The 24571-nt window shown below is 40.6% G+C and overlaps 2 protein-coding genes and 2 pseudogenes across 3 annotated transcripts in view; all 4 read left to right on the forward strand.

Annotated features, from left to right (window-relative positions):
- Positions 1–3177: 3177 nt before the first annotated feature.
- Positions 3178–24571, forward strand: part of LOC18424924 (chitin elicitor receptor kinase 1-like) — a 41639-nt pseudogene continuing 20245 nt past the window's right edge. Inside the window, exons 1-3 of the transcript XR_016043158.1 lie at positions 3178–4409; positions 5330–5362; positions 5506–5603. The product of XR_016043158.1 is annotated as a chitin elicitor receptor kinase 1-like (transcript). The remainder of the gene's footprint in view (positions 4410–5329; positions 5363–5505; positions 5604–24571) is intronic.
- Positions 17069–18133, forward strand: LOC148780102 (uncharacterized). The gene has a single exon (XM_088850126.1). It carries the CDS (start codon positions 17069–17071, stop codon positions 18131–18133), a length of 1065 nt encoding a protein of 354 aa, XP_088706252.1.
- LOC148780103 (uncharacterized) lies at positions 18114–18458 on the forward strand. The gene has a single exon (XM_088850132.1). The coding sequence runs from the start codon at positions 18114–18116 to the stop codon at positions 18456–18458; it is 345 nt and encodes a 114-aa protein (XP_088706258.1).
- On the forward strand, positions 18457–20366 carry LOC148780104 (uncharacterized; annotated as a pseudogene).

Below are 24571 nucleotides of genomic sequence, written 5' to 3' on the forward strand. Positions count from 1 at the left end.
ATGCAGGAAATAGGAGGGCCTTGGTGCCACCTGGTGTTGGATATACAAATGAAAACTTACAACCCATTCCTGAAGAGGTATTGTTTTTCTGTCATTCTTTTCTAGATCAGATATTGAATCATAATAAGCTCGTCTTTTACAAAAAGGAAAAAAAATCAAGATGTCTTGTGTGAATATCATCTCCATTGATTTGTTTCTTCTCATTTTCATTAGCATCATTGCTTTATTTGTTGCTTGCAGTTTGGACCTCGAAGAAGCCTTTTGTCACATGCAAATGAGCTGCTGGTGTTCGAGGTCCAGCTCTTGAAGATACTGTGATTCAATGAGCCACTGGTGTTTGAGGTCCAGCTCTTGAAGATACTGTGATTCTGAGAGATAGAGAGAGAGAGAGGTGCTTTATTTTTCTCAATCTGTAATTTCTCATAAATAGCTTTATTTACTTGCTGTAAAATGATCATTGAATGTTCACGAATATTTTAATTGCTATGCAAATGGGTGGTTGTTTGTGTGCATAACATGTGCCAAGCAGTGCTTCAAAAACTGCCTGTCCGATTCGTGACTTGCGCTGGAGTCCAGGTGCCTGGGGAGGCTGTTGATTCTGGGCCAAAAAACCCTGGAATCACCAATTCTCTCAGTTTTTCAGTATTTCTTTATTTTTTTGGTTGGAATAGCCTGGTCTGACTCAAACTCCTTGAGTCCGATCTGGGGGACTAGAATCGAACCCCTTTGAGCTTGAACTGATTCTGAAACCCCGGTCATAATATTTATGTACATAGTTATGTAAATCGAAGACGGGAAACCAGTAGTTTATGCATTTTCCCCGAGAGAGAGAGAGAGAGAGGGGCTGAAGGAGTAGCTTTGGTGAGGAAATTGAATGATTAAATCCAAGTTGGTGAACTATATAGTTAGTGGAAAAGGTTATAAAAATGCGAAGTGCTTTGAGAAGGCTTGTCTCTTTTTTTTCAGTTGGGACATGTTATTATGTTAAGGCATCAGGCCCCCTAACCACTGGTGTACCAACCCCATTCCTAAGGTGCTTTGAGAAGTTGTTTGAAGCATCCGGGAGTTGACTTAGAATCACCCGAGTCGGATTTAATATTGGGTGGTCATCTGTTCTGGGTGGTTGTAAACTATGAGAAATTCCATAGATTATCCAGAACTGGGTTCTGCACTCAGGTACTTAGGTGATTGTTGAGCACCAAGTGATATCTTCCTTCTTCTTCTTTTCATAATTTCTTTATTTTCCCACATATTAAGGCTGAGTACCTTGAATTCAGTCAGCAACTCGGATCAAATTCAGGCAATCAAACATCCTATTTAAAAAAAAAAGAAACGGAGAGTTCAGCTAAAGTATTGATTTTTCCAATTTCCCTAAAAACCAAAACAATTTTACTGTTTCATTCCTCCAAGCAAATTTTGTGGCATCTAAAATTCTCAGGAATTTAGAAGACGAGACGATCCATTTCTTTCACTGGAGGTAAGATTTGGAATTGAATCATACATATTAACTCTTTGGGAAATTTATCGAACTACGCCTAAGAATTGAATTATTTAACACTTTATCTATATTTTTTATCTAATTTTAAATAGCACATTTATCTTTTGATCAAATATCATATAGCTCAAACACATTAAAATTGATTTGGAAATTTATCAACGTACAATCAAAGTAAAATGGTAGACTGCAAAAAAAATGGGTGCTCAAGCTAGTTCTTAATTAGCGGTTTGAAACCTTTTTTTAATGCAAAAAGGTTTATGTACGGCTGAAGCGCCTAAACTAACAAATTAAAGCACATATCAAAAAATCAATAGAAGAATTTGTTTCGATGCTAAAAACCCTCAAATTCAATCATCTTGACCTTGAGATACATGGACATAAAAGAAATAGGTTGCACGACCCTTTATCATTGGTACATGGAAGTATATCCATTCGATGTGAAATCTGATAGTTTGGGTGTGTCACAAAGTTCAAAAAATTTCTTTTGACTTTGAACTTAGTCAATGAAATAAATGCAGGCACCCAATTTCACATGCCATGGTCAAGATTAATTGTGACCATTTATACCAAATGCAAATGGTGTCATCAAATATTTTCTCTATAAAAAAGCTTCAAAATTTTGAAAATAGTATATTTTATAATGTATTATCTAGACTGTCAATTTTCAAGTATTTGTAAATCTGCTTGATATATATTATTTTGAAGCTAAAAATTTCATAATTAGATATAAAAATAAAGGGAAAAGTTTATATAGAACCTAGGCTCTAAACAATCATATTAGAGCCTACCTCAAAACTTTCACTAGAAAAGGTTGTTTTGTTGCCAAATATCATCAAATTGATCATCTAGACATCAAGATGCCTGAACATGAAAAAAAAAATAGATTTCAAAATTTGAAAATAGTGCATCTTGTAACGTATTTTTGGACAGTCAATTTTCAAGATTTGTTCAATCTACATTCTTTGAAGCTTTAATTTCTATAACTAAATACAAAAATATAATTTAAGGCTATCGCAAAATTTTTCAATATTGAAACCATATTTCTCGATACTATTTGAAGGTAGGCCCTAATTTGATTGTTTAGAAGTGTAGGCTCTATACAAACCATACCTAAAAATAAATTTTCAATCCATCGTAAAGACTTTGGTGCTGAAACATGTTTTTTTACTATTTCAAGGTGGGGTGTAGTTGGCATACGGATGCATCTGTAGGTGTAGAGGTAAGGTGAACCTTCAAATTTTGTCATGGTATATAATTTTAATATAAAATGTTCTTAGTATTATCTCAAAATCTATTTTTATATATAATTATAAATTTTAAATTTAAAAAATTATTTAAATCAAGTAGATCTATAAACATATGAAAATCTTGAAAATGGACGGTATAGATAATACGCTGCAAAATATACTATATCTGAGACTGAATATGTTTTTATTTTTCATGGTCATGCATCTCGATATTGAGATGATTAATCAAAGAGAAAGTATCTCCATAAACCCAATTTTCAATTTTCATTTCTTCCTAAACCCATAAAATTTCAAAACCTATCTTCTAACCCCCCAAATAATTTTATCTATTTTTATTCCAACTTTTAACCCAAACAAATTAAAAAGGCCAATCTTTTTTCCTAATCTCTCTCTCCTCATGTGTTTCTCTCCCTAGACTATTCATCCTCTCTCTTTCTGCAACCCATTTCTGTCCAGCTCAACAATGGTGGAAGCTGGGTTATGGTGGGTATGGGGGTTTTGGTGGGGCTGATGGGGCACATGGTGGTGCAGTAGGCTATGGTGCTGTTGGTGGTCATGGGGGTTTTGTATCGAGTGGGACTGGTGTTTCGAGAGGAAGTGCCGGTGGTGTAGCTAGTGGTGAGCAAGGTGGTGGAGGCCATATGCGAAGTGGATATGGTGATTTGAATGGGAATGTGGGGTTTTGGAGGTCTGATATGTCTTCTCAAGGTGGTGCTCAAGGCTATGGGGTCCCTCCAGCCAATGGGCCTCCCAGTTCTAGGTTGGGTATGGTGGTTATGGTGCACAAACAAGGCAGCCTTAGCAACATGAGTGGAGGAGGTTCAGCACGCTCCAACCTCAAGCTCTTCATAGCTCACAAAGCCATATTTTGGCTTTACATTAATGAGAGAAACACAAAAAGACCAGCCTCTTCGTCACGTCATAAATATCACCAAAGTTCGCCCCAAATTTGTCGAAATTCCCCCCCCACTTCCTCGGATTTTTCCCCTTCAAAGCCTAGATGGCCGGAATTTCTCTGGGAACTGTTAGAAAAATGAGCATTTCGGCCAAAGCCTTCTTCCCATTCTAAATCAAAGAAAGAGGGGTGGGTTCCTGTGGTCGCCAGGAAATGAGCCCGTGATGGCTAGAAGTGGCCGGAGGTTTACCAGCAAACGTGGTAAACTTTGGGGGTTGAGAGGGAGAGGGGTTTAGGAGGTTGATAAGGGGAGAGAGAAAGGGAATCATGTCAAGAGAGAGGGGTTTAAAAAATATATATATTTTTTGAATTTGTTTGAATGAAAAAAAATTAGTAAAAAATAAATAAAATAGCTTTAGAAGATTAAAAGATATAATAAAGTGAAGTTATAAGTAGTAAGACAAGGTTTTGCAACAAAAAAAAAAAAAAAAAAAATAAAGTTGAAATGGGTCGATGGAGCTATTTTCCCTTAAAACTATTTTTGCCGATGAATTTTTGAGGTGCATCCATAACTATAGAGGTAAGGTTGCAAACCTTATGTATACTTTTTCCTTAGAGGTGCGCCTTATACAAACCACACCATTTCTTAATTAGCAGTTTAACTCGAGACCTTCTCTTGTGCTTCAACGGCGGGATAATAAAACGGGAAAGTCTTCTACTCCTACTTCAAATGGGGGAAAAGCTTCTTCGAAGTTCAAAACAGTTGCAGGTTGGTCTCATTTTCTCCCATCCACAATTGAAATACGTGTTCTATTTTCGGGAAATTGTTGCATCAATGGTTAGGATTAAAAAGAAGACTCTTTTTTTTTTTTTTGGAGGGGGGGGGGGGGGGGGGAGGGAAGGGGATGGGAGGATCGGATTTTCTTGGATATTTGAATCTGGAAAATGCTTTTATTTTTTTGGAAATGTGGGCTCTGTTTGTTGTGATAGAACTTCTTTGGAATTTGTATCAGTTGCACGTTAATATTTGTTTTACCTTATGAAAAAAAAGAAAAGCTTGGTCTTTTTTTCTGAATCAGCTGGAGGTTAGTGGTGGTTTTTCTGCATGCAAGAATGAAAATGCATGCTTCCTTTTCGGGGAAAATACGGTATTAATGGATGCCCATCATGTTTGTTCTTTCAAAAGACTCTCATTACAGTCCAATGTCCACCCTAGCCCTGGCTCTGACAAACTGCAACTTGATTACGCTTTGAAATTTCAGGTTCAGTGTTTGTATTCGGTCTGGGAAAAACCAAAGCTTCAGGAGGTTTTTGGGTGAAATTTTCTGGGATTTCTGTTCAAATTTCAGATAGTTTAGACTAAATTCTATCAAAACAGCGGATTTTTTTATCTTTATTGCGCATATTCAGTAGGAATTATTGATGTATCTATTATTGACGTTGAACTCTTAGTTTCTTTCTGTTCATGCTATAAATTTTTTTAATTGTTATTTTTTCATGATCACAAGCTGGTAGAAACTTATCTTCGATTTCATTCTAACAAAAATTATATCTAATTCGTTGTGTATTAAACTGGTTGATATTACATTGCTCTGTAATGTCACAATATTTTGATTCTGTATAGGAAGCACTATCTAAAGTACTTATAATATTTTATTTGAATTTTTCTTTTTTTCTTTTTATCTCTAGCATCATCAAAAGGGAAGGTGATCGCAGCAAAAGGTTCGTGTCCTTGGCTCTTGGTTTTCTAATGAATTTTCATTTCCATTTTTGGTGAATTTTTACGTTCTTTACCAATTGAAATTCTAGTTGTGGGCATTCTTGTTTTGTTATGTTTTGATGGCTGTTTGTAGATGCAAATGTAGGGAAAGAAAATTACGACAAGGCAGGAAAAGCGGTAGGGGCGGTTCGTCACGAGAAGGAAAGAAAAGTGCACAAGTTGTGGAACTAAACATTGAACAAGGTTTTTGTCTCTTTTATTTGTGTACACACCCCATTCTAAATCTAACAAATTCTATGGTTTCTTGAACCTTTAGAACCACACTTAATCTAGTAAACCCAAATATATAGTTCACGCAACCTATCTTGTGACCCAGAACAAGTTTGCCCACTTAGATCCGTACCTCCAAACACACTTTTTTTTTTATAGGTATGTGTTGGTAACGTGAGTATATCCTTCCCAACAGATTTTGACCGTTATAAAGCCTCTTTTTTGTGGCCATTTGGGGGACAGATCTGAGGACGGACTTCTTCTAAAAAGGTTGAAAACCCTAGGAAAGAGTTAGTTTCAGAAACCCTAGCCCCTTGAGACCCTAACCCTGAAGCCTAAGAAAACCTAGACCTAGGGCACAACAACCTTGGATCAAAACCTGTTCTAGGGCACAAAAACCCTTTTGCTGGAGAGACTTGCTGGTCAAGACCCGAATCAGAGAGACAAAAGATGATCGGTTCTGATACAGGCGAGCTCTAGAAGGCTCGGGAGTCCCGAGCCATCCGGCCCGGTTCGGTATCATTTTCTTCCATTTTATTCATTCTGTTTTATTATTTTCATTTTATTTTGATCTGCTTATTTGCTTAAAAATCGTTTTTGTAATGTCTTGGATCATGCTGGCCTTGCCACAGATCTGAGAGTAGATATGCTCTTTTATGAGCAGATCTGACCTCAAACCTGAATTCAATTTATCCCATGTTCTTTACCACTTTATTTACTTCATTTTCATCGAGTTTAAGGTGTCAAGATCCGAGAGGTCTTCATCAGAGGATCTGTCAGATTTTGCATCGTAAACAGTTTGGCGCCCACCATGGGGCCATTTCGAGCCTGATCTAAGCACCAAAATACGATTTTTATTTACTATTTTTCACTATTTTCTGTCACAAAAAAGAATTTGCTGTAACCAAGATCCATGGTTTCCATGCTTCAAAACCCTGATTTTTTTGGGCGACACCAGCCGTGTTGCATGGGCGACACCACCAGTGCCGCCCAGATCTAGGGCGACACTCCCCATGTCGCCCAAAATTAAAAGTTTCAGATTCTTTTGAAACTTTATAGATCTATTCTAGGGCGTATTTTTTGACTGTCAACAAAATTTCAAATCAAAATAAAAATTTTAAAATATCAAAAAAATATTTTGCTTGATACAGATCTGTTGTATTTACTTTTTTCTGTTTACTCCGTTTTAATTTATTTCATCATAAATATATTTTTTTCCTGCTTCTTCCAAGTTTAAAGTAGTCTTATTTCATCAAGGTTAACAATAAAAAAATAAAAACAAATATTTTTTTGGGCGACACTAGGAGTGTCGCCCACCTTGCAAGGGTGATACTAGTAGTGCCGCCTGGGTGACACCACCCGTGTCACCCAACTGTAGGTGCCCCAAAACAATTCTGGGACCCCACATGCCTATTCCAAAGGCTTTTGGCTCCCTGTTGATCAATGTTTCGCTCAAAATAAATTTTTATAAAATATAAAAACAATATTTTACTTCAGATAGGTCTGTGTTGTTTCTGACTTTTTTTTATTTTATTTTAGTTTGTTAATTTTGATTGAAACCATGTTTTCCCTGCTTTTACCATGCTTAGTTTAATTGTGGTTTATCAAAGTTAAAAAGATAAGAAAAATAAAAAATAAATAAAAAAAATACATCGAGGGTTGCTTGCGCCCTCCCTGAACCGTGTCTGGTTCGAGTCACCCTCGACTGGGGCCGCAGTCGACTTAGCACGGACTGTGCCTAGTCTCATTGTTCTGATTTACCTTCTTAAGGGTTGCTTACCCCTCCATCTATATTGTGTTTAGAACAAGTTTCGCCTCGAAGCACGCATCACTAGGCACGATCAGTGCCAAGTGCTCACTTATTTCCTTTCTTGTTTTGTGTGCATTGTGTGCTTGAATTTATTTTTAATTGCGTGCTTTTTTACACACTCCAGCACACACCGGACCGGGAATGCTCGGGAAACCAACAAACAAATATTTCGAAAACTTCCAAAATCCGCGTTAACAGCGTGAGGGGAACCTAGCTTTGAGAGTTGAGGCAGTTGGGATCCGCGTAACGTTAACTGTGAGCGCCCCTCCGTAATCCTTTGCCTCAAAGCAACCCCGCGTATAGTAGGACCTGGTGAACATCCTATAATAGAGGCCAGGACCTATATGGGGACCTATATCAGCCTAGCCTCATTTTAATAGTTAGGAACCCACTCTCAAACCAAGCCTACCTATAATACTTTACTACGTTGAACGTTTTCGTGTGCTTGCTTGATTATTTATGTTGGTTAATCTTAGATCAGCCCGGATCTGCTTTTAGTCTAAGCTGAACCCTCTGGGTTCAGGTGCAGGCTTGTACCTAGCCTAGCCTAGGTCCGAACCAGGTTTCGCCTTAGTTCGAACTTAGGCTCCTTCTCGGTCCGAGCCGAAGGCTCATTCCTAGTTCAACTTTGAGCCAGTCCAGGTCCACACCAGGTCTGAGTATCAAAACTTCTGGGTCCAAGTTTAGGCTTATACCCAGCCTAGCCCAGTTTCGAACCAGGTTCACACTCAGGTCCGAACCTAGGCCCCCTTTTTTTTTGGTCTGAGCTAAGAGCTCGCGCTTAAACCAACTTTGATCCAGTCCGGTTCCATACTCGGTCTGAGTTTCATAACCCTCTGGTCCAAGCCTAGGCTTTCACTCAGCTCAATCCAGGTCCAAACCTGGCTCGCATCCATGTCTGAACCTAGATCCACTCTTGGTTCGAGCTGAGACTCGTAACCATCTAGTCTAGATCTTCGTTTAGGTTCTAGCATAGGTCTGAGCTTAGAGTTGCCTCTAGAGCTAGACTAGGCGTACCTTACTTCAGGGTCTGAACCAAAACCCATTGAGTTTAGCAAGTCTAGGCTCTAGTCTAGCCTTAGCCTAGGTCTCAGTCAAGGTTTTGCCCTTAGAGTCAGGCTAGGTCTACTCTAGGTTGTCGATTCTAGCTCTTACCTAAGTCTAGATTCTAGAATCCAGCCAAAGAGCAATCACCATGTCAGTCACTTAAGGAGACTATGATGATCGCTACAGGGGCAACTCTAAGCCTAACCTGCCCAAACCTAAGGACCGGTATGCTGCGATCCCTTGAGATTATCGACAGACCTCAGGTAAATCCATTATCCAATGCCCAGGTCTTCAATTAGAGGCGGAGTCCCAAGGGTCCACTCCCAGTCCTGAAATCTGTGTGGCCCAAAAAGTCGGCTTCGCCCGAAAAACTTTGAATAGTCAAGGGGTCTGGCCAGGTACCGTCCTACAAGGAATTTTAGGCAAACAAAGTAGAAGTCGAGTGAGGGAAGAAATTCATGTAGCATCTAACGCCAATTCCCACAACTCGAACAGAGATAACTCTGGGGTGCGGCGGTGTCAAAATCTAGATCCACCTAGGTCTAGGGGATCTAACCCAACTCGAGCCACCATAGTACAACTAATGATCTTCTGAACACTGTACGGAGCAGAGGTGTCAATCTAGATCAACCCTATAGGCGTCCAAACTGCGCTTAAAAGTCTAGTTGACCTAGGTTATACTGTTCATGCCCCAGCTCATGTATCGATGCCAAACCAACTTAGTGGTATAGGTCAACCCTTAGCACGATGAAGTCAGTCGATTCTTCAATCGGTCCCTCCAGTTCATCCGGCTCAACAAACCGTGCAACTTTCGCAACCGGTGGCAATACCTATAGGTCAATACATCCCTCAGGCACAAATGTATCAAACCACCCCGGTGACTGCGGCTCATCAATCTCAGGCCCATGCATGCCAATAGGTACCCCAAGTCTCGACTTATCAGCTTGGGAACCCATCGACCGGTGGGTCTACTATCATGCCAAACACTCAACAAGAAGGCACATTAAAAGCGATGCGGGATATGGTCGTAAGAATGGGCATGCATGAAATTCTACTCCCAAAGGCCTATGTTCAAGAGACCCTTGGAGGCATGGAGGACCTTCCCTTGGGATTTGTTGTCTTAGAATTTTGAAACAAGTTCAATGGGAAGAGTGATCCAGATGCTCACGTCAACGCATACCTCCTCTCCATGAGTGCTTTGCGAGATAGGCCTGACAAACTGAAGGCTATATTTTCGCAAACATTGACTGGTGAAGCCTTGAACTGGCATCGGATAACAATGTCCGCTCAACCACACATCACTCCAAACGAAATGTTCAACCTATTCGTCTCTCACTACTGTGGGACGACACCAAGATCTCTCTCTCTGGGCGAGCTCAGTGCAACGAAACAAAACCCAAGAGAATCCTTCGAGGATTGCATCTGTCGATTTCGCGAGTCGGCGATGCAAGTCATAGAATGTCCTCTCATAGACCCAGCCAAAATCTCCATGGCCTTAGAGAACATCTCTCTCGAATATAGGACCTTCTTCAGCCAAGGTCTTATCCCCCACTCCTTTGACTCTATGATTGAGCGGGTGGCGCGACATGAAAGGGCCAGAGGGATGCCCCTCAGCACCAAGCCTGATAATAAATTAATAAACCTATAAAAATTCCCCAAAATAAGAGCAAGAATAATAACAAGGGGAAGGCTTCAGGTTAATGAGATTGTCATTAACAGACCGGACCAAGGTTTAGCCACTCAGCACAAAAATCAGAACCAAAATAGAAGGGGTCTGCCTAGAGCCTACGCTTGAAAGAATAACCAAAAGATGAGTATCTTCACAAACCCTCTCACTAAAAATATGATCACAACGACTAAAAAGATGGGAGCTCAAGATGACTCGAAAGAGAACATCGTCCTTCACATGGTTGAGAGTGGAGACGAACAAGATGATCCGAGTCAATTCATATTTGTTTGCCATCATCACCTCCAAGAACCTGAAGAAGATTTATTACATCTTCTAAGAGGAAGCTCTTCACCTCAAACCTTCGACGATCCACCTAAATGGGATCGATATGATGAAGATGACACACTAGAGATCGATATGGTTAGAACCAATGAAAATGCGTCATCTCCCAAACAAGGGGCCAACACCCCAATGTCTCCCATTACTCTTGCTAGAGCTGACCCTATCGAGCTTCAGCCTGGCGAGGTTGTTTCACTAACTTGAAGAGGTCGAGTGTTCAAACCCATTCAATTGATGGCCGACACTCTCGACGAAAGAATGGGAAACACCTCAAAAGCTAGACAATCGGTAGGGGTCGCAGATCAGGAGACGAATAAAGAAATTCGAGGATCCGCAACCACCTACGATCTACCAGCTCATCTCGGGAAGATCCAAGCTCAAATCTCCATCTTGGAGCTACTCGCCAACTCACTAGCACATAGGGCCTAGTTCGAAAGGGTCCTCGTTAAGACACACATTCCAAGCAACACACAGCCGAATGAGTTGTGCGACATGATCAACCAACTGATGGTGCCAATGCCAATCGTGTTCACGGACGATGGCGTCCCAAATAGCTTCAACCGTTTTCATGTCCAACCTCTGCACATCACCGTTTTCATGCGAGGATATGAAATACAGAAAGTGCTTGTTGACAATGGGGCATCCCTAAACATATGCCCTATGAAAACAGTGAAGCAGATAGGCAAAAGCTCGAATGACTTCGAGCCGTGCCAACTAACTATCACTGCATACGATGGGACCAAGAGACAAGTTGAAGGCATACTGCCTCTCATACTTAAGATCTGCCCGATTGTCCAAGTGACAAAGTTTTATGTCTTAGACATAAAACCTTTATTCAACATGCTGCTAGGAAGACTATGGTTGCATGAAAACCTCATGGTCGCATCTACGCTCCATCAATGCCTCAAATTTCCAACGAAAAACGGGGTCGCGAAGGTATGTGCTGGAGCCCCTGCTTTTCTCAATCCTAGTATACATAGGGGGTCGAGCTCGGAGAAATCCCGCTCGCTTCTTTTGAGCAAGCCGATTGTGCCACCTTACGCTTAGAGGCCAGCGACCCTGTTCCTCAAATTTTATAAACATCCGCATCGATGGGGCTTCAGGTCCCTTGAAGCGTGGTTCATGCTCTTCTCCCAAGGCTTCCAACCAGGTGAAGGCTTGGGGAGTCAAGGGCAAGGCATAACGGAGGCAATTTCTGAATCACTCCAAGACAAAACTGAATATGGGGATCGAAGAGGACTCGGGTGTTCTCTCACCTTCTTTCAAAGCCAGATATAGCCTTCAAGCCATCCGAGTTTTGTATCTAGAGGCATTTAAAGCCTCGATCCTCTAGATGCCTGTCCTTCAAAACGGCCAAAGGTGATCCTTGAATCCCCAATGGTCGGGAATTCCTCTTCCACATCTTAACACACACAAGAATTGGGAATTGAAGACCTTTTTGCTAACCTGGATTTGAAGGTATGCACAACCGGCTCTAACACAGCCAAGCGTGCTTATCTGCCTATTCAAACCCAGAAACGGAATTGGTTGATCACTCCTCTATCTCGCGAATCGCTTGAAGCATACCAGCGGTACCTTCAAGTCCCGATGGCAAAAAATGGATAGGCGTAGGGTGGGCGTCCAGTCCCCAACATTTCTCTCACGAGTCCCATAAGGGACACCTCATGTGTTATTTCAAAATCCATTGAAAATTCAAAACATGATAAGACTGATAATGAAAAAGAAATTTCGAAAACGGCGAACACACAAGATAGCTCAATAACGGTGCACATTACCCAAGACGACAAATTGGATGGCCAAGACGAAGATCAAGAGAGCCAAGAGTCTGAAGAAATCACTCAACCTGAGGAACTTACTTCTCATATTGAGCAATTCAAGAAGAGGTTCGATGGTGACCCAATGGCTATCATCGAAGAGAAAATCGACATCAACCTAGGAACTGAGAATGACTCAAGGTTAACCAAAATTGGAACCTCCCTATCTCCTGAAGAGTGGGAAAATATGATTTCCTTTCTCAAGGAATATCGAGATGTCTTTGCCTGGTTAGACGATGATATGCCAGAGCTAGATCTCACATTGGTGCAATATCACCTAATATTCAATGAAGGAGCAAAGCCTGTAAGGTAGAAACTTCGACGTCAAAAGATCCACCTTGAGCTCAAAATTAAGGAAGAAATCGACAAACTGCTCAAGGAGAAATTCATTACCCCTATCGATTACTCAAAATGGTTGGCCAACATAATGGTCGTACGTAAGAAAGACGGAAGGATCCGAGTGTGTGTCGACTACAAAAACCTTAACAAGGCATGTCCCAAAGACAATTTTCCATTACCAAACATAGATGTCTTGGTCGACAACATTGTGGGGCACGAGATGTTGTCATTCATGGACGGCTTCTCAAGATACAACCAGATCCTCATGGCAGAAGAAAACTAAACCAAGACTGCATTCATAACGCAATGGGGAACCTACTGCTACCGTGCCCTTCGGCCTCAAAAATCTAGGGGCAACTTATCGGCGGGCAATGACCAGTATCTTCCACGACTTGATGGACACCATCATGAAAGATTATGTCGATGACATTCTGGTCAAGTCAAAGGCCAGGTCTGATCATCTCACCAACCTGAGAATCATTTTTGAAAGACTCCGGAAACATCAACTCAAACTCAATCCATAGAAATGTGCTTTTGGAGTTGAATCCGACAAATTACTAGGATTTATAGTGAGCCAAAGAGGCATCGAGGTGGATCCATCCAAAATACGAGTCATCACTGAAATATCTCCTCCCTGGAACATCAGAGGAATCCGTGGGCTTCAAGGTCGCATATAAGCCATAAGGCGTTTTATTTCACAACTGGCGGATAAGTGCGCACGTTCAATAGACTCCTTAAGAAGGATACCCCATTCATATGGGACAATGAATGCTAAGAGGCGTTCGATCAAATTAAGAAGTACCTAACCAAACCTCTCATCCTTAGTCCTCCTAATCTAGACAAACCCCTATTCCTTTACATATTTGTGACAGACAAGACCATGGGGGCAATGTTAAGACAATATGATGATCATGGAAAAGAACAAACGATATCCTACGTCAGCAAAAGCATGGTCGACTATGAGACAACATACACGAATGTGGAGAAGCACTGCTTGACGCTCGTGTGTCTATACAGAAATTAAGACATTATGTCTTATCTCATTCAGTCAAGCTCATATAAAAAATAGATCCACTCAAGTACTTATTAGAAAGACCAGTCCTTAATCGACGTCTGGGGAAGTGGAGAATGCTATTGAGCTAGTTCGAGATCAAATATGTTACTAAAAATCGTTCAAAGGACAAGGCATTGCTGACCACTTAACTGAACATGCACTGCCAGATAACACTCCCGTCAACACAGATCTCCCTGATGAGAACCTCTTTACAGTTGAGGACTCAATGTAGGAGCTATACTTTGACGGTGCAAGGAATGAATACGGGTCAGGTGTACGAGTCATATTATGCTCACTCGAGAAGATTTTAGTGCCAACAGCTATCAGATTGAATTTCCCATGTACTAATAACATTGCTGAATATGAAGTCTTGATAGGCGGGCTCGAGAACACCATGGGAATGAAAATTCAGCAAATACGAGTGATAGGTGACTCCTTACTCGTCATAAACCAAGTTCAAGGGATTTGGAAGGTGAAAGAAGAAAAGCTCAAACCCTATCAAGAAAAGGTGGAAAAGATGATCTCATATTTTAAGAGAATCAACTTTCATCACATAACTAGGGAAAATAATCGGTTCGTCGACACCCTTGCGACCCTTGCTTCAATGGTTGATATTCCTCCAGAAATCACCACGCTGCCATTCTACATCAGGAATAAACATGACTCTTTCTCACCAAGAATCAAAGAAGAAATAGAACAAAAAAATGAGAACGAGGGGGAAGAGGTGTCTTTTGTGGCTTCAGATGCGCTACTTAAGAGAAAACCATGGTTCCACGATGTTCTGTCCCTGCTAAAAGATAGGTTGTGCTTCGAATTAGCCATCAAAAAGGATAAAGAAGCCCTTCAATGGTTCTATATGGGATTCTTAGTAAGAGGTGATCTCCTGTTCAAGAAATCCTTCGATGGCATCATTCTACAAAATCTCGATCAGCCAGAAATTGACCACGTATTGACAGAGTTACACAATGAAGGAGGTCATTCTGTTGCAGCCGCCTTAGCTTAGAAAATAAGACGCCAAGGCTATTACTGGACCACCATGGCCGAAGATTGTTGGAAGTTCGTCAAGAGGTATCCCAAATGTCAACTTTATGAAGACCTCATCCATGCATCGTTCGTACCACTCAACTCAACACCGCCCGTATGGCCCTTTGCCATGTGGGGTCTTGATATCATTGGAATGATATCACCAAAAGCCTCAAACGGCCACTGTTTTATATTAACGGTACAGAGTACTTCATCAAATGGGTAGAAGCCGTGTCATTTGTCAAAATTGAGGGACAATACGTTGCTCATCTCATAAAAAACAATATTGTATTCAGATTCGGTGTCCCTGAGTCAATCATTATTAACAACGAGTCCAATTTAAAAAATGAAAAGGTCACTAAGGTGTGCAAAACGTTAGGGATAACACAGAAATTCTCCACACCTTACTACCCTCAAGGAAACGGACAGGCAGACGCCACAAACAAAGGACTTCTCAGAATTATAGATAGAATAATAGAAGGTGGCAAAGATTGGCACGAAAAGGTAAATGACGCGCTATGGGCCTACCGAACAATTGAGAAGACTCCTACTGACATGACCCATACTCATTGGTATATGGTATGGAAGCACTGCTACCAATTGAAGTTGAGATACCGTCTCTCCGAGTCCTTATTCACAAAAATTCAAATGAGGAACAAAAGATTGAAGCACGAATCACTACCCTCGTTAATTTGGATGAAAGACGACTATGAGCAACAGAAAATATCGTTGCTTACCAGCGTAGAGTCGAGAGGGCGTACCAAAGGAAAGTTGTTCCTCGACAATTCAGAGAAGGGGACATGGTACTCAAGAAAATCTTCTACACTCCTGCAAATCCACACCCTTTAGGCAAGTTCAAACCTAATTGGGAGGGGTCAATCGTGATAACCCGAGTACACACAGGCAATTCTTACAAGATAAAAAATCAGGAGGGGTACGAACTCAATGACCCCATTAATGCGATGTATCTCAAAAAATACTACCCATAACGGGCTCAAAAGCGTAGTGAAAACCTAAAAGGCACCACAAAGGAAAAATGGAAATAATAATAGTAATAATAATGGACGTAGTGAAAACCTGAAAAGGCATCACATGTAAAGAAAAAAAAAAAGAGAAAAAGATAAAAAAAAAATCTCCAAAAAGGAGCTATCGACTCAAAACACTCAAGTACAAACAAGTACTTGCAAGTTCCAACAAAACTGCACAAGCAGACCCTGAGGACGAAGACTCCTCCTATACCCTGCAGGTTCCCAATAGATCCAACTCAGAAAGATGTGGGAGGGTGACATGAATAGAAGACTGAAGTGATTTCGACGAACCCTGGAAGAACATCGAGACCTCTCTAAGATGGAAGCCTGGCAAGAATCCAGAGAACTCTCCATGAACTCGCAAAGCACACGATGAAAGCTCCAAAGGTAAAAAGATAACTTCGAGACCCTTGAGTTCTCACGATCCCACAAAAAAATCCATTCATCATCTTTGGGCAAAACATAATAAAGAAAATGACCACCAAAGTGGCAAAACTGTAAGGCCCGTCCCTTTCGAAAAAGCATTTTCAAATTAATAGCTAAAATCATCCATTTTCAAAACCTTTTTAGAAAGGACTTCCTCCATCACTACAAGAGGTTAAACTGTTAGTCATCTAGCCTCATTCTCGAAGCCAACTTCCTATGCCTATTATGAAGGCTTGAAACTAATCAGGCATTATATGGTTGTACTACCAACTACCACATATAGGAGATGAGTGGACCTCGCTAATGATGAAATTGACTAGTCTGGGAGCATTTTTCTCTCGACTGGATCCCCTGAGGCAAAATGAGGCAAGCTCATTCCAGTGTGGTGTACGATGACCCAATAGCCAAAAATTTGAGACAAAAACCCTAAAACTAAGGGGCTGAGTTTATAAAAATTCAGTTTGAAAGGTGTGTGCAAAGAGGGCATCGCACTCTACTTCGACGAATCAATTGCACACGTACAAGTTGAACAAAGAACCCCCTAACAGGGGGCAATAAAAAAAAAGAGATCGAGTAGAGCATAAAGCAAAATTTTGAATATCTCAAAACTCCAACTTTATTCATCCATTGAAAAATGGGATTATTACATGCATTTCCGCAACTAAACTTGGTTCTATGACTGAAATTTCTACTGTCCCAACTGACTTCAATAAAACAAAAATAAAACTATTGAAAAATAATGTTGATCATTAAATCAACTTATTCTTGCCAAGGGAAAAATAAAGAAAAGAAAATAGTTTGGTTATTAAGTCTTCGGCTTCGGATCAACATCCTTCTCCTTGAGTTCCTTGCTTAATATAGTTCTATACGGGCGTGGGCTTGCCAAGCTATGGCCACTTCTACTGTTTTCTGCAACTCCTCGCCGCCAACCTTTCTGCATTCTCTCTCTTCAAAAGCTTTGCACTCTTCTTCCTCTGTTGTTGAGAGAAGAATCGATTCAGATACAGTGAGTGCAAGGAGAGTGATAAAGAGGCGAATCCAGTGTTTCTGCCAAATGAGAACAAATGGTGGGTTGGAAGAGGCCTTCTCTCTCTTCAAAGTAATGCTCAAATCCTCAATCAAACCCTCTCTCTCAACCCTTAATCTCTTGTTGGGGTCCTTCAAGAGACCAGACCAGGCTCTGTCTCTGTATAAAACCATTGTTGGAGCCGGAATTTCACCTGATATTCAAATGTTGCACACATTGGTCAAGTGTTTTTGCCAATTCCAGAGGACCCATTGGGTACTTGGGGCTATCGGTACTATTCAGAAGCTTGGTTACCCTCTCTCTGTTATCCTATTGACTATGGTGATGAAAGGACTGTGGAATGAGGGGCGAGTCGCTAGGGCGATAGAGATCTTCCATGGCATGGAGAGTTACAAGCTTTTGCCTGATATCTATACATTTAACACTCGGATCAATGGGCTTTGCAAAGCCCATAAAGTGGAAGAAGCTATAGCCTTGCTCAAAGAAATGGGAAGGAGAGTGTGTCAACCAAATTCCATGAACTATAACATACTCATGAATGGTCTTTGCAAAGAGGGACAGACTGAAGATGCAATGCATTTGTTACAGAAGATGTATCACAATGGCCTGAACCCCGATGTCTTTGCATTTAACACTCTGATCAATGGGTTTTGCAAAGCACATAAGATGGAAGAAGGCTTGGCTTTGCACAAAGAGATGGGGAAGATAGGATGTAAACCAAATGTTGTTACATATAGCACACTCATCAATGGCTTCTGCAAGGGTGAGAGAATAAAGGAGGCAATGTCTTTCTTGGAGGAGATGTATCACAATGGCTTGAAACCAGATGTTGTCACATATAGCACTCTTATAAATGCGTTATGCAAAAGAAATAAGGTGGAAGTAGCCCTTGGATTTACTCAAAGAAATGGGGACGATTGGATGTAAACCAAATGTTGTAACATATAACACACTCCTTGATGGCGTTTGCAAGGGTGAGAGAACAGAGGAGGCAATATCTTTGTTGGAGGAGATATATCACAATGGCTTGATCCCAAATGTGGTCACATATAACACTGTTATGACTGCAGTTTGCAAAAGAAATAAGGAGGAAGAAGCCTTGTCTTTGCACAAAGAAATGGGGACGATAGGATGTCAAGCAAATGTTGTCACATATAACACACTCCTTGGTGGTCTTTGGAAGGGAGGAGGCAATGTCTTTTTTAGAGGAGATGTATCACTATGGCTTAACTCCAAATGTTGTCGCATATAACACTCTTATGAATGCACTATTCAAAAGAAATAAGGTGGAAGAAGCCTTGGCTTTGCACGAAGGAATGGGGAGGAGAGGTTATCAACCAAATGTTGTCACATACAGCATACTCCTTGATAGCCTTTGCAAAGGGTGAGAGAACAGAGGAGGCAATGTCTTTGTTAGAGGAGATGTATCACAATGGCTTAACCCCAAATGTTGTCACATATACCACTCTTATGAATGCACTATTCAAAAGAAATAAAGTGGAAGAAGCCTTGGCTTTGCACGAAGAAATGGGGAGGATAGGATTTCAACCAGATGTTGTCACATATAACACACTCCTTGATGGTCTTTGCAAGGGTGGGAGAATGGAGGAGGCAATGTCTTTCTTGGAGGAGATGTTTCATAATGGCTTGACCCCAAATGTTGTCACATATAGAACTCTTATGAATGCACTATGCAAAAGAAATAAGGTGGAAGAAGCCTTGGCTTTGCACAAAGAAATGGGGAGGAGAGGTTGTCAACCAGATGTTGTCACATACAACATACTCCTTGATGGCCTTTGCAAGGGTGAGAGAACAAAGGAGGCAATGTCTTTGTTAGAGGAGATGTATCACAATGGCTTAACCCCCATTGTTGTCACATATAACACTCTTATGAATGCACTATTCAAAAGAAATATGGTGGAAGAAGCGTTGGCTTTGCACGAAGGAATGGGGAGGAGAGGTTATCAACCAAATGTTGTCACATACAGCATACTCCTTGATGGCCTTTGCAAGGGTGAGAGAACAGAGGAGGCAATGTCTTTGTTAGAGGAGTATTTCGCAATGGCTTGAACCCAAATGTTGTCACATATAGCACTCTTATGAATGCACTATGCAAAAGAAATAAGGTGGAAGAGGCCTTGGCTTTGCACAAAGAAATGGGGAGGATAGGATGTCAACCAGATGTTGTCACATATAGTACACTCCTTGATGGTCTTTGCAAGGATGGGAGAATGGAGGAGGCAATTTCTTTCTTGGAGGAGATGTTTCATAATGGCTTGACCCCAGATGTTGTCACATATAACACTCTTATGAATGCACTATTCAAAAGAAATAAGGTGGAAGAAGCCTTGGCTTTGCACGAAGAAATGGGGAGGATAGGATTTCAACCAGATGTCACATATAACACACTCCTTGATGGTCTTTGCAAGGGTGGGAGAATGGAGGAGGCAATGTCTTTGTTAGAGGAGATGTTTCGCAATGGCTTGAACCCAAATGTTGTCACGTAGAGCACTCTTATGAATGTACTTTGCAAAAGAAATAAGATGGATGAAGTCTTGGCTTTGCACAAAGAAATGGGGAGGAGAGGTTATCAACCAAATGTTGTCACATACAGCATACTCCTTGATGGCCTTTGCAACGGTGAGAGAACAGAGGAGGCAATGTCTTTGTTAGAGGAGATGTATCACAATGGCTTAACCCCAGATGTTGTCACATATAACATTCTTATGAATGCACTATTCCAAAGAAATAAGGTGGAAGAAGCCTTGGCTTTGCACAAAGAAATGGGGAAAATAGGATGTCAACCAGATGTTGTCACATATAGGACACTCCTTGATGGTCTTTGCAAGAATGAGAGAATGGAGGAGGCAATGTCTTTGTTAGAGGAGATGTTTCGCAATGGCTTGAACCCAAATGTTGTCACATATAGCACTCTTATGAATGTAGTTTTCAAAAGATATAAGATGGACGAAGTCTTGGCTTTGCACAAAGATATGGGGAGCAGAGGTTATCAACCAAATGTTGTAACATACAGCATACTCCTTGATGGCCTTTGCAAGGGTGAGAGAACATAGGAGGCAATGTCTTTGTTAGAGGATATGTATCACAATGGTTTAACCCCAAATGTTGTCACATATAACACTCTTATGAATACACTATTCAAAAGAAATAAGGTGGAAGAAGCCTTGGCTTTGCACAAAGAAATGGGGAAAATAGGATGTCAACCAGATGTTGTCACATATAGGACACTCCTTGATGGTCTTTGCAAGGATGAGAGAATGGACGAGGCAATGTCTTTGTTGGAGGAGATATATCGCAATGCAGATGTGGTCATATACAAATGTGCTATGCAAAAGAAATAAGGTGAAAGAAGAATTGTCATTTTAATAAGAAACTGGGAAAAGTGGTGTCAACCAAACGATGTCATAATGATGCATTCATCGATGGTCTTTGCAAGGATGGTAGGACTAAGGAGACAGCATATTTGGCCTATATAGCTCACCGGATGAATGAACGTTTTGCAAATCTAATGTCGACCATTGATATGCTGATTGATGGAGAATGTAAATCAAGGAAGCATCGAGTTGCAAAGGAATTGCTAACTATATGATCCAAATAAGTCTCTTTCCTAATATGATGACATATTCTGTAGTACTATATATGTTTTCCTGGCAAGGCTAATGGATGAAGCAGAGTGATAGCTCGAGCATGATTGTAAAGGGTGATTTACCGGATGCTATAATATATGAATTACTATTGAAGCATTTTACTGTAAATGGTGATATGGGGAAGTTTTGAGGTCATGAGGTTGCTCCATCAAATAGCATATAAAGGCATGGTACTTGTTGAGCAATGCTTATCAACAATCTTGGATTATCTGACATCTGATGTTCGGGTCTCAGAGTGTATACAATCACTTCCAAAGTTTTCTCTTGCCAAAGAACAAACTAGAGTCTCATGCATTGCCAAAGCACAACCTAGGCTCCAAAAGTTGCATTCTAAACAGGTGGCAATAATGTTAAGATATGTCTGATAGGTGCTATTCATTAGCACTAATGAATTGCAATGAATTATTCATGCAATATAAGATGAAAGCTTCTTCTCTCCTCTTGATATGTATTTAGATCATTATAATTTCAAATATAGTTGCTATTGATATAATAGAACTTCTTAAAAGAGATTCTTTGGTAATAGTGGCACTTTGTCTCTAAAAATATGCGTTTGAATAGGATCCGTAAGATGTAAATGCGCAAAACTCTGGTTTATCAGCTTTTATAAAAAGTTCCTTTGTTTTTTTTGATAATTATTAGATTTTGAAATTCTTTTAAGTTAACCTTACATTTTCTCTTTGATTCTCGTTATGTTAATCCTACACTTTCCTAGTCAGCAATAGAGTGTCCCAATAAATCAAGTCTTGCACTACGGGGAAGCATAAGTTCTTAACCATGGAGATGCCTTGAGATAGTGCATGATGCTGGTGACAGCATTCATATGTGTAGATTAGGGTACATATATGAATCGACTAACAATAGCCACATCATGAGTTTATCAGGTCCAATAATCATCAAATAGACAAGGTTCCCAACAAGTCTCTGATATTGTTCTACATCTTCCAAAGGAGTACTAGAAGCAACTTACTATGTGAGTCAATAGGTTTCAATGCCGGCTTCTCAATTTCTTTAAGTAGATAGGGAGCATTTTTATGTTCAGAAATGAAGAACCCTCGTCGTGGTTAAACTGCCTCAATACCGAGAAATAGAGGGAGTCAAATACTTGATGTCAACCTTATGATGCAGGTAGCACTAGAGACTTGCAATACTCTCTCAGTTATCACTTTTGAGGACAATGTAATCAACATAAACTAGAAGAATAATAGTACCTTGAGGTCGCCATTTTGAACAAGTCTTCCAATTGGGGGATTGATGTCCTGAGAATACTAAGGAAGAAGAGTTTTCTTTCGAAAAAGGCAAGGGCAGTATGGATATTATGCCTTTTGGTCGGTCTCATTATGAATTGGGTTCTTGAAATATTGTTTGGAGGGACATGGAGGTTATCCTGATAATGATAGGCCTCTTTCTAATGATATTGGGATACCATTTGCTGTGAGGGGCATTGATGAAATTTATGAAGCGTAGAGAGGGTTCTTTATATAGAAAAAAGTACTTATTGGGAGGGATTCAGAGGTAATTGACAATGATGGGATTGTTTGTAATGATTGGGAGACCCACTAGTGAGGGGCAAACTTGAAATTTATGAAGAGAAGGGCGGTGTTTAATTGAGAAAAATGAACAAGATATAGCGGATGAGAGCATTATGATGTTTTTGGGAGCTTATGAAATGCTTTTGGAAGGGATTCAAAAGTCTATAAAGGGATGGATTATTATTCATGATGTCCAATCAATGAGGCTCACTGAGTACTTAGAGTCAAGTATGAATACAGTACTAGGGTGCAGCGGGGAAGAGAATAATGTGGCTGGGTTTAAATCATTGTGCTCTATTCCTTGGGAGGAGATACTATTGGTATTTCAGTTTGTGAACAGCATGGCCACTGTGTATAAAACTTGAGTGAGTCGTCATCTTGTTCTGATTTGTTGGTTGTTAGAGGAGAAGAAGAGAAATGATATGATGAGGTATCAGACTGTTAGAAGAATGAAGAAGGAGATTTCAACATAATTAAGGGGATCTTGCCCGAGTTCATGGGTAAAGTTGATTTAAAGGTAGGAATGCAATTGTACAACATTGTAGAGAAAAATGGAGGCAAGGGTGGGAAGGGAAAAGATTGAGGAGCTAGAGAACTAAAGGTGGAGGAGGGTTTGGAAGGGAGATATACGAATGGGTAGGAGCCTCTAAGGAAGATTTTTTGCATGAAGATATTATTGTGGGACATCCGGTGTTCAGGGTACTAGGAGTAAAAGAGGAATGTGAGGATACTTTTTCAAAAGCATTGGTGAGAGGTGACTATGTTGTAGGAACCAAAGTTGGGGCTGTTGATAGGGTGTCGGTGAGGGCGTTATGGGGTTCATTAAAAGAGGTATCGGATTTGGTTCTATCTCAGGCGAGCACGAGGGGTATCTTGATGTTATGGGATTCACAAGTTTTGACTAAGGAAGGGGAATTGTTGTTATCTATAAAATTTTCAAGTGTGATAGATGGATTGATATGGTTCTCATGTCTGTATATGACCCTAATGATTTTGGTGAGAGAGGTTCTGGGCAGAATTGTATGGAGTAAGCCAAGGTGGGATGAGCTATTGTTACTTGGTAAGGGCTTCAATGTCATTTGTTTTCACATGAAAGGTGGACGAGGTGTAGAATCATAGCTAGTGTGAGGTGCTTTTCAGATTTGGTGAGTTGCCATGGGTTTGGTGGATGTGCCTTTGCAAGGGGCACTGTTTACATGGTCCACTGGGGTGAATCCAGCCATGTCTAGATTGGATTGGATCAGTTTCGACTTTTAAGTGGGTGGGGCACAAACGTTTCTATAATACTGATGTAGCTACCCTAAAACCGAATCTGATCATGTTCCCATTTTACTGGATGCTTGGTCCTTGTCTTTTGGACTTGCATCATTCAGGTTCAAGAATTTGTGGTTGGAAGCATGGGAATTTCAAGACATGGTCAGAATTTGGTCAGAGTCCTCTTATGTGGTTGGATGGGCTGGTCTTCATTCATCTAATAAACCAGGGAGTTTGAAAGAGATGTTGAAGGAGTGGGTCCGGTGACAGGAAGAAGATTGCTTCGCTGGAGTTGCAAGTCCTGGACCATAAGGAAGATGTCCAAGGGCTTGCTGAAAAGCAAATTGTGGATAGGGCTTGTAGTTTGTTAGATTATGAGATTTTGCTAAAGCAAGAGGAGATTCATTGGCATCAACAGTGTAGAATAAGATGGTTGGAAGGAGATCAAAATATCCCCCATCTTTCTACATCTGTTAGGAAGAAGGCTTAGTGTATTTCCTCCATTGAGAGAGGAAGTGTTTCAGGAGCAAAATGGGGCGAATGTGCATTGCGGACCTCTTTGAGAGACTCCACTTTGGATAGTTATTTTCAAACCCAAGGTCGTCGATGACTTGCAGTTTGAGATAATTTGGGCCATCTTGGAGATAAGTGGCCAATGAGTTTATATGGTTCGAGTATGTATCTTATGCATTTCAATTGTCCTACTAAAATATTTCCTTGTACACCAGTTATAGAAGTGGTCCATTAAGTCATAACGATGTCCTTCAAATAGTTGGACTGAGTAACTGAAGCCCCTTGCTATGTCGATCAATTAGTCAGGGGCTATCCATGGTATCTGAATAAGCGAGTCATCTGGCATGCCGCACCACCCCTTTACCCACAAGGCATAGCATTAAGCTTGTAGATTTATG

The sequence above is a fragment of the Amborella trichopoda genome, chromosome 10 (assembly GCF_054954075.1).
Source record: "Amborella trichopoda isolate Santa Cruz 75 chromosome 10, AtrichopodaSantaCruz75HAP2 v2.0, whole genome shotgun sequence".
NCBI classification, from domain to species: Eukaryota; Viridiplantae; Streptophyta; class Magnoliopsida; order Amborellales; family Amborellaceae; genus Amborella; species Amborella trichopoda.